Raw genomic sequence first — 10,131 nt, 5'->3', positions numbered from 1 at the left:
TCAACAACATATAGAGCAAAGGTCTAGATGTTTTTAGCCATTTTAATGTAGAAAAGTTTCAGATTATTACCACGTCATCATGTTGGAGTAATGCTGTGGTAAATACAGGCCACAGGGGTCATACATCTATACCAGACTAATGATTATTTCCACCAAGGGTGTAGAAGTAATGGAGGGAGCCACCCTTCTTCAGGAAGCAGTCGTGCTTATGGGTTCCCGGTTTGATCTGACGCTGGCAGACACCCAGCAGGTCATCAGAGATGAAATCACTGTCAAACACCTCAAGCCTCAGTATGTCGTTCTCCTGGCCTTTGAAGTGGGTGAACTCCTCCTCCCACCAGGGGTTGGCATCGTTGTTACGGATGGACGTCGTACCCAGAGTGGCTGAGCCACAGAACACCTTGACGTAGCCGTCTGTGGTTCCCAGGATGTTGGAGGGAAGACCGCTGGCCCGCAGGTTAAACACCGTCAGCTGGGACTGAGCCACACTCAGACTGCACAAGACCAGCAGGAGGAGAGGAAGACTGGAGGCCATGGCTTCACAGGAGGCTGTGGAGGAGGGTGCATGGATCTGTGAAGATCTTATGACACACTCTCAGCTTTCAGTGCCCATGACTGCAATACCCCAATGTGAGCTTTTGAAACCGTGGCCCATAACATCCAGATGAATATATATATATATATATATATATATATATATACAGTACATATATATATTTCTTAGACTGATCATACACAAATGTTTTTACCCCAAAAATAAGTGTCATTTTGAATTGAAGCAAACTCTACTGCCAGACAAAACAGTTGATACTGCACAGTTCTACAGATTCTACGAATCCTACAGGTCCCATTACTGTTAGCACCACAATGAAGCACAATGAAACACTTGTTGATCATTGCCGACATCACTAAATTAACAACAGTATTAGCAGAAATTGTGAAGTTTAGAATCATCCAATACCCAACATAATTCTTTTAGGGATTTTGCTGCTCAAGGACACCAAGGCAGGGTTGATGGGTTGTGACTTGCTCCAGTTTAAATATGAGATTTGAGCCACTCTCACATAAAACTTGATGTCACTGCCAGTAATCTGCCAACCTCAGACCTTCTGTCAACGATCCTGGTGCATATTTCATTCTGACTTAAGCAGTGTTTTTGTTTATTTCACATTTCACTGTCTTTAAACAATACACAAGAATTACAGTACATTACAGTACATAGATATTTGATCTTTATCTCATTATTTTGAGAAAATTGAGGAAGTCATATTTATTTATTTATATAAGATATAAATCATTATTACAAGAAAAGGTATATTTGAATTTCCCTTTTGTGAGTACAGTAGACTTATCATGAAGTACAGTGGCTCACCATTGCTGCTCAATAGTTGGGAACCACTGGGAGACGCACCAAATACAAATACGTCACAAATAGGATGGTTAGAACTGTTGAAAATATGTGTTGCACCATTCCCCTGATTCCTTCTATAAAGCATCTGTATCAACACTATTCACCACATGACTCATCACTTATGACTCAATGAATCAGGGAGAAGCCTGATAACAGCTGCATTAGTTTTGACTGTCACCGCAGTTATCTCTATTCGTCCCAGGAAACATATTAATCCATTTGTGACCTATTTGTTTCAGACTCACTGTGTGCTGCCATCTAATTCATTAATCTCCCAGTCAGACTGTGGATGGAGGATAAAATACTCAAACACACATTCACAATAGTATTTGCCATTAAATTAGCATTTCATTTCAAGGACAGCAGTGGAGAATAATCCCAAATGAAGGGCTCAGAGGGACAGTTTGATTTTTTATTAATTCAGAAAATGTGAACATAAATGAACAGTTTGTTTCATTAGTATTTGAGGAAATGTATATAAACATTAAAACAAAAATGAAACATAAAAAAACAGAAACAATGTGAAATTGGAGTTTAAAAGAGGAGATAAATATAATTTAATGACATGTAATAATGTAAAAAAATATTTCATTCAGCAAGTGGAGGGACCTCAAAAGATCATGTGATCAAAATTAAAGTATAAGTGGGGTGAACAGATATGGGAAATGCAAAAAAAAATGGAAAGTTCAAATTAAATTAAAATTAAAATTAAAAAATCTAAATATTCTTTTCTGAATTCAAGCTTTAGCTTTTATTTCTTCTACTTCTTTACATTTTCTGTCATTCAGATTAAAAGTAGAAATGGCCTCTGGGCACTAATTAGCTTGAATAAAATTAAAACACAATTACCAAACTGAGCAAGATGACAGTGACATATGTCAAATCTTACCTGTAGTGCTGATGACTCGTCTCTCACTGCGCTGTTGTTGAAGGTGTTTTTAAAGGCCAGCACACTCATATCAGCTTCATCTCACCCTCCCACAGCACACTGACAACCTGTTCCACTCTCAGCATTACATAATATGCCAGAAAGAGAATGTTTGGTTTGGGTCGGCTTGTTTGGCCCATCGGTCACGTTATCCATGTATGATGAGAGGACTACAGCACCACATTCATCTGATTAGATTTTTTTTTTTACAGTCTCAAAAAGCAAATACACCAAATATTCCAAACAAAGATTTCACAGTTTCTCTGAAACTTTGAATCATAAGCTTTATTTTCCTGATGTAGATCACAAGTTGACACATATTCTGTGCCCTCACCAATGTAAGTCCAGGACACAGCAGATAATAATTTAAGTGTTTTTTTTCTAATTCTCCTCTAATGATCTTATAAGCCGGCTGAATGGCTTCCATATATCTGTAAAACCTTTGTAAAACCTTTTGTTTCTGTATATATGTCAGCAGACATGTGCACAGACTGCATCACCAGTATCTATCTATAACAGTATGGCTACATCCCAGTGTCAGGGCTCTGTGTCAGTGTTGCTGATGCTGGATCATTGGCAGACATAAATAAAATGGAGCTGTCTTTGCTGTTGTTTAGAATGTCTTGTTCTCTTCTTATTGTCCTCTTTTATTCATGTATTGCTTCTTTACTGTTAAAGGTTCTTGAGTTTTTGACCTTTAGTATCAACGTGATGTTTTTCTGTGTGGGTCCCTGTTTTGTTCACGTGCTCAGGTTTTAACAGCAGTGGAAAGTACACATGCATGCAAGCAAGTGATCCTCTATGATGGCACGCCGATCAACAGGTGGTAACACGCTAACACATGGGGGAAGACTGCAAGCTAGTGAATATGGATGGGAACAAAGCTGGAGTTCAAATACTAAATAAAATCAACTGTTTTATGAGGAAGGACATGTTAACCTGAAGAATACACAGTGTGTTTGAATTAATGTAAACACAACTGTTTGATGTTTGCTCCTTTAAGTCAGCAGAGGTCTATTCCAGAAAACAGGTTTAACAAACTCTGACTGGAACCCTGAACTCTGAGCTGATGAACCCTGCGACGGGAAAAGAGTCAATTAGTTCAAACTGTTACAGATTATTCAGCGTCGTCCACTAGACCACATTCTTTATCAGACTTTTATTTGTGGAACAGCTGGAACCTGCTGTTTGTTAAATTAAATGTTCACATGTAACCTGATGTGGAGCCAGTTCTGCTGCAGCAGAGGACGAAGATATAGATGAAACAGATCAGACACAAGTTTATAGATATAGATGAAACAGATCAGACACAAGTTTATAGATTTATGATTGTAACCTCAGATTTTGAGTTAGGTGCTTTTCAGTTGAAAAAGAGTCGAGGTTAAAGCTGAGTGTAAATTTTCAGATGTCTACTATACATTTAAAAATCTTGCTCAACAGCATGACTATTTCAGTGTATTCAAAACCTGACATTTAAACTACATTTAGTCGAGTTTTTAAAATGTTAAAGTATTTTCAGCTGCATTACTGTCATCCTCACTCAGAAGTATCATCATCTACAGCGTAATATGACAGCTGTGATAGGACTGTTCATCAGTGCGACCAATCAGAACATGAGAAATAATTCTTCATAGACCAGAGTCATGTGTGTCTAAAGCTTTTTTTTACAGTGATGAATGTTTCGGTGCAGAGGAACTGATGCCAGTCTGACAGGTGTCTTAATGTCCACAGAGTCTCAGAGTTAGAAAGATTTGATGTGAGGATGAAGCCTCCATGTGTAACATATGAGATCTCTGTCTCTGTCCTCACACTGACTGATTGACCAGAAAAGAGCTCATGTTCATAAACACAGGTCTTGGGTAGCCTAACAAACTAAGGACCAATCGGGATTTTAATCTTCTCCCACATGAACTTCTTTACATGAATGTCTCCGATCTGTACTTTTACGTAGACGGTATGAAGAGGAAATGATTGGTGTCAGAAGCTTCTTAAATCGCAGCCGGAGGGTGGAGACGGACAGAAACTCAGAGTAAAAGGGAGTTTCCCTCATCTCAGGGTTAAGAAACTCAGAGTTTTCACTAAACCTGGAATAGACCCCAGTGGATCAACTGTTAGCCAGCAGGAGATCACAGTCACACACTTTAACTGATGAGGCAAAGGGAGAATATACTGCAATACCCAAGAATATACCATCTCACACCTTTAGCACGGTACTTGCAGCTTGGTTAAAACACACAGAGATGACTTGTAGCATAAAGTAATCTATTGAGTGTGCACTGATTTGTCAGTAGAGACAAAATGGCAGTTTATCTTGTGGCTCTTTTTTACCTACATTATATTATGCATAGAATCACTTAGCAACCTTCTGTGCCCACTTAAACTGATGTTAACGGTCATATTTATACTGTATACCCAATTTTCACAAATGTCTATTGGTTTGCAAGACCTTGAGCAATGTTTATAAGGAGTTTCAGTCTAAGAAGGTAGTAGTAAATAACAACGGTAATCTTGTAACTTCTGTTTCACTCTCACAATACTATGTTAAATGTGTGGGAACATGATATAAAGTTTGGTTGTTGCAGCACAGTTTATTTTCATGGTCATCCTTGGAAAAGGGTAAAATAGCCAATAAATAAAATGTGACAAAGGAACAACAATAAAGTTTATTGATTGAGTTAATTGACTTTGAGTATTTTTCTGGTCTAATTCTGATGAAATGATGAATCATAGATTTGGAACAGAGAACCTGAGCACCCACAGTGTGTTACACACATTCCCCAGAGCCAGTCCGAGAGATGCAGGTTGGGTGTAAAGACTGAAGGTCTCGTATATCTATACATGCTCAATGATTCAGCTGAGGGTGTAGGTGTAATGGAGGGAGCCACCTTCCTTCAGGAAGCAGTTGTGCTCATGGGTTCCCGGTTTGATCTGACACTGGCAGACTCCCAGCAGGTCATCAAAGGCAAAGTCATGGTCAAACACCTCAAGCCTCAGTACGTCGTTCACCTGGGCCTTGGAGTTGGTGAACTCCTCCTCCCACCAGGGGTTAGGGTTGTTATCACGGATGGATGTCATACCCAGAGTGGCTGAGCCACAGAACACCTTGACGTAGCCGTCTGTGATTCCAAACAAGTCGGAGGGAAGACCGGTGGCCCGCAGGTTAAACACCTTCAGCTGGGACTGAGCCACACTCAGACTGCACAAGACCAGCAGGAGGAGAGGAAGACTGGAGGCCATGGCTTCACAGGAGGCTGTGGAGGAGGAGGAACAAATCCACATTGTATCAAGGGAAATGTTTTCTCTTAATTTTGTTTTTACTCAACCCTTATCTGTCATTAATATTTCTGAGGTGCTACTGTTTTTATACAACAGCTACCACTCAGTTGTCAGACCTGGCCAGGTAAGGTCTTCCATGATTGACCACATCTCTTCCTGCTTTTCCATCAGTCAGAACAGTTCTATACTGACTAGCCTGGCAGGCCTGATGCAGCATCCACCTGCAGTTCATCCTGATATCATTCCTGTGAACGTCTCTATATCTGAATAATGAGATGTTATTGGTTGTTATTTTCAACAGAAAAAGGGAAGAAAATATCTAAGCCTCTCATTACACCACATTTCTCTTCGTTACTTCTGGTGTCTACTTTCAGAATAAAGTGACCAAAGTTAAGCATTTACAAAACCAGAGCTGTTTTGATTCTTTTATTTAAAAGATTCCACTGCAAGTCTTGATTGGTTACAGTCTGTCTTGAGGATAGATGGAGTGAACAAAGACATATGTATTTAGAGTCATGAGTTTTCACTGCCTTCCAGTGGGCACATTGTGGAACTGCAACATGATTAAATTTGTTATATACTGATAATATCAATATATGTGTTAAAGAATGAGGCTGGTGCTATGTTATGTTTTCCTTACTGTCAATGACAACCAACAGTGTGTTAGTACATCTTTCGATACTCTCTGACTTCATGGCTCGACAGCCTCATCATGATTTGCTCCTAGATTTTAATGTTTAAGTAGTTTCAGTTCCATTCCTTCCCTTTTTTTTTTGGAGACTAATTTCGACTGCAGATGAACACGTGGTGTTCTGTGAGTATTTTGGGCAGCAGGACAGTGATTTAGTTAAAACTATATGAAGGTATGACTTTAATATACAAATCAAGTACTTCTTATACTGAGTGCTGAAAACAAGACTTTTAAATGAGACCTCAACATGCCACAGAGGATTCTGTCTCTGTTGGTCCAGTACAGTGAATCAAAGTCAAACCTATGATGTTATATTATTCTTTGTAGGACAGCATTTCCTGCCCTTTGTTCATTGCTATAGGAATGATTTTTTTTTTCTATGCCATATATCTCATAACACAAACAAATAAAACAAATTACCCAACATACAAATAAAAACAGTTTTTTCTCTGTGTAGCTGCTCAGGGATGCTGCTCATTTCACAGATCAGGTCCTGAGGGTGAAATCTTATGTTGACTCTGTCAAGTCTGAGAAAATAATTGTCATAGTGGTGTCATCAAAGTTATGTCTGGTGAATAAAAATTCATCAAAGAAAACCTGTGTGACAAACTGTGGAGATTGAAAGACGTGGGCATTTGAGAGCCAGTGTTTTAGCTTGATTGAGTTGGTTTATCTCGGGACTAAAAGTCAGGATATCTCAGCTTCTACTGCTTCCATTTTAAGAACTTGAGAACTTTATTGAAGTGTAGTATATAGATATCTGGAGTAGGCTACTCCTAATTAAAGGCCATTATTGAACATAAGTAACTGTGACTAAAATCTTCATACAAAATCAATGTACTTTAAACTGGAAAAGGAAACACATATTGACTCTGTAAATAGAATCTGTGAACAGGCCATGTTGCACATAAAATCTCCTCCCGATAAAGATAAAACAAACCTCACTGTTATCGTCTTTCCACACACGTGTTGAGTTAAACATTCAGGACATGTTATATCATCCTCTCTGAAGGTCACTGTGAAAGTTTAGCTCCAGAACAGCTGGATGTGTTTGGACTGTTGTTCCTATCACAGTTGGACTTTAATTCCCAGTATGTCATGGAAATTTGAGACACTTCACTGTTACTTTCTACAAATAAAAAGCAAAGCTAATTAGCTGAACAGAAAGTGTAGATATAAAATCACCAACAATACTGAGCTAATAGATTAAATAACAGCTATAGAATGTGTAAAGAAGATTAGAATGATTGTGGAAACAACAAATTAATAGATGAATTAATGGATGAATTTTGCAGTATGTTATATTGAGGTATGTGACAGCAGATGCATGTATAATCCTCTACAGAAACTATACTGTCAAACTAAATAATTCCTTTTTATTTAAGTGTGAATACACTTTCATTCCTAATGTTATTTATATTGATTATTAAATTATTATTATTTATTTTTTTTATTTTCAAGTTGTTCATTGGATTGATTTACTAAATTAAATGTTATTTGTTGTGTGTTTGATTTATCCCTCTATATAGACTTCCATTTATGGAGGATGACAGGTGTCATGTTACTGCTTCTTTTTATTAAATATCACTACATGAAATACCTAATAATGTAATCACTTCATTTGTGGAATAATTTATCACTTCGACATTAACACCATTGTCTCCACCAAAGTTAAGACGGGCTAAACCAAAACTCTTTGTCCACTTGGCAGCCGCAGACACAAGTTGTGAAAACCACTATGACACATCATCGCCTTTGAGGTTGATATAGTGAACTTGTTATTGACACATCCAGCAGTTCTGAAGCAACATTACAATTAATAAACTGGAGTTGTGAGTCCAAAAGTCCAAAGTCGAAATCAAGCCTCTAGCAGCTGTATTTAACTCCCAAGGGAAATATGTGGCTCTTTAGATGCTAATTGCTCCATCATGTTCACCAGCTAGTTGCTAACAGTTAGCAAATCTACTGAATGCCACAAGCATTTAGTGGATTTTTCAAGCTTTTTTCTTCTAAGGATGCTGAAAACAAGCGGGAAACTAAACAATGAGGTGTGGATCTCTGTAAAGGTCCATAAAGCTGAGGGGAGATGCCACATGGGGTGTTAATTCTCTATGGGTTCAATCCCTTTTACATTGTCTCATTGTTTTCACATTTTCATGTGATTTTCTTATTTTAGAAATGTTGATTATAGTTGCTTTAAAGCTGGAAAATCATAAATAGGCAGAAAATGAACTGCAAAGTAGCAGTAGAGACAGTAGGAGTGCTCCTGCATTAGAGGTACTGGTTGGCGCCAGCAGTATTATTGGTGTACTACAGTCATTACTTATAAATGGGGACATTGGGGTAGAAGTTACCCAGGAGGATGGATCAGTTTGAAGAAATGAAAAGGGAAAATGAAAAAACTCAACTGCCCCTAACTAGAAGATTATATGTGAAAGTCTTACCTGCAGTCTTGATACCTTGCTTCTCCCCTCTCCATCTACAGGCCCATGTTTTAAAGGCCAGCAGAGCTCATATCAGTTTGATAAAAAAAAAACCCTCCCATAAAACCTGCCACACTCTCAGCATTACACAACACGACACACTGTTATACAATAATGATGAGCGGACTCGCACTCATTTTAAACTGAATTTGCTTTATTGGCATTACCATAATAGAGTGTTAGAGTTAGAGTTATAATTAAGTGCACTAGGTACAACCAAGCAGGGGTTTGAGAGATGCAGTGTTTTTTAACAGACTCATTGATACCGTCACAGATGCCTGAGGTAGGTTAATCAAAAAATAAACCATTAACTGAAAGTTAAGGCAAATGGATAGGGAGCCAGGGGAAGCTAAAACGGGTGTAATGAGGTCAATATGCTATAGGCTTGTGCCTGCATAACATATTATACCCATAGTTGGCAGTATTAAGCTTCACTAGACTGGGCTGGATGAATGAAAATGTGCTCCTTTGCTTGCTAGCTTCTTTTTTTGGACACCTACACAATTAGCAGGCCTGTAAAAACAATGTAGAAATAATCAAGTCTGGATGACACAAAGCTGTGAAGTAGAGTCTCTGCGTTAGCCATGGTCAGAAGCCAGTCATGGTGATGTCTTTAATGTGCTGATCAAAAGAGAGGGGAGTATCAGACCTAACACCTACATTACTGGCTGTCAGACTTTGAGAAGTCATGCACGAGTCAAGAGATACTGATACTTGATCGGGTCGGCTCAATGACCTGCACCTCAGTTTTATCTGGAATTAGGTGCATGACACATCGTGACATCCAGCTCTTCACAGCAGACAAGCAAAAAGCCGCACTTCCTGTTAACCGAGCAGGCTGTCTAATCAGCTGTGACCTGCCAAAGTCTGATTTAAACACCCGTCTATATTCCTGGAAAAAATAGCAGCGTCTACTCCAGTAAGATGAAGGCCGCCCACTTTCCGCAGGTCACGGTGGTGCCAGAGAGTCAGTAACCAACAAAACCAAATCTCTGCTATCTACAAAGCTGAGAAAGCCACAGTTCAGTGAAGCTCCACTACCTCGGATGGTCAAGGGACGAGAGAGGATTCATCGATGCTGAATCATCTTTCTGACAAATTCAAATGGCATGTTCATGGCAAATCATAATGTGCATCACAGACAGCCGCAGTGAGCATCACCAAAAATCACTTGGATGTCCCAAACAGCCCTGCCCTGCCCACCAGACCATTTAAGGAATCCAACTTTTATTTATATTCATCAAACATTTTTAAAACTTGCACCATAAAACATTTCAGTTGGGTGACTTTATGCTGGTGGTTATACACGGCCCATTCAAAATGCTTGACAATTCAGAAAACC

At 38.8% G+C, this 10,131-nt stretch overlaps 2 protein-coding genes across 3 annotated transcripts; both read right to left on the bottom strand.

Annotated features, from left to right (window-relative positions):
* Positions 1–22: 22 nt before the first annotated feature.
* On the bottom strand, positions 23–2,378 carry LOC111231900 (perforin-1-like). Its single transcript, XM_022759174.1, has 2 exons — positions 2,301–2,378; positions 23–549 (listed from the first exon to the last, which is right to left on the bottom strand). The coding sequence occupies exon 2, from the start codon at positions 533–535 to the stop codon at positions 137–139; it is 399 nt and encodes a 132-aa protein (XP_022614895.1). The 5' UTR covers positions 536–549; positions 2,301–2,378; the 3' UTR covers positions 23–136.
* Positions 2,379–4,982: 2,604 nt separating this feature from the next.
* LOC111229465 (perforin-1-like) lies at positions 4,983–8,811 on the bottom strand. Of its 2 annotated transcripts, none has more exons than XM_022755807.1 (2): positions 8,751–8,811; positions 4,983–5,590 (listed from the first exon to the last, which is right to left on the bottom strand). In XM_022755807.1, exon 2 carries the CDS (start codon positions 5,574–5,576, stop codon positions 5,190–5,192), a length of 387 nt encoding a protein of 128 aa, XP_022611528.1. In that variant the 5' UTR covers positions 5,577–5,590; positions 8,751–8,811; the 3' UTR covers positions 4,983–5,189. The 2 variants fall into 2 exon arrangements, with proteins under 2 accessions (XP_022611528.1, XP_022611522.1); XM_022755801.1 differs by lacking the exon at positions 8,751–8,811 and adding an exon at positions 5,732–5,768.
* Between the last annotated feature and the right edge of the window lie 1,320 nt (positions 8,812–10,131).

This window comes from Seriola dumerili, unplaced genomic scaffold, assembly GCF_002260705.1.
Source record: "Seriola dumerili isolate Sdu_G_001 unplaced genomic scaffold, Sdu_1.0 BDQW01000017.1, whole genome shotgun sequence".
Taxonomy (NCBI): Eukaryota; Metazoa; Chordata; class Actinopteri; order Carangiformes; family Carangidae; genus Seriola; species Seriola dumerili.
The sequence above is the reverse complement of the archived record's forward strand: the minus strand, read 5'-3'. Positions and strand labels throughout refer to the sequence as shown.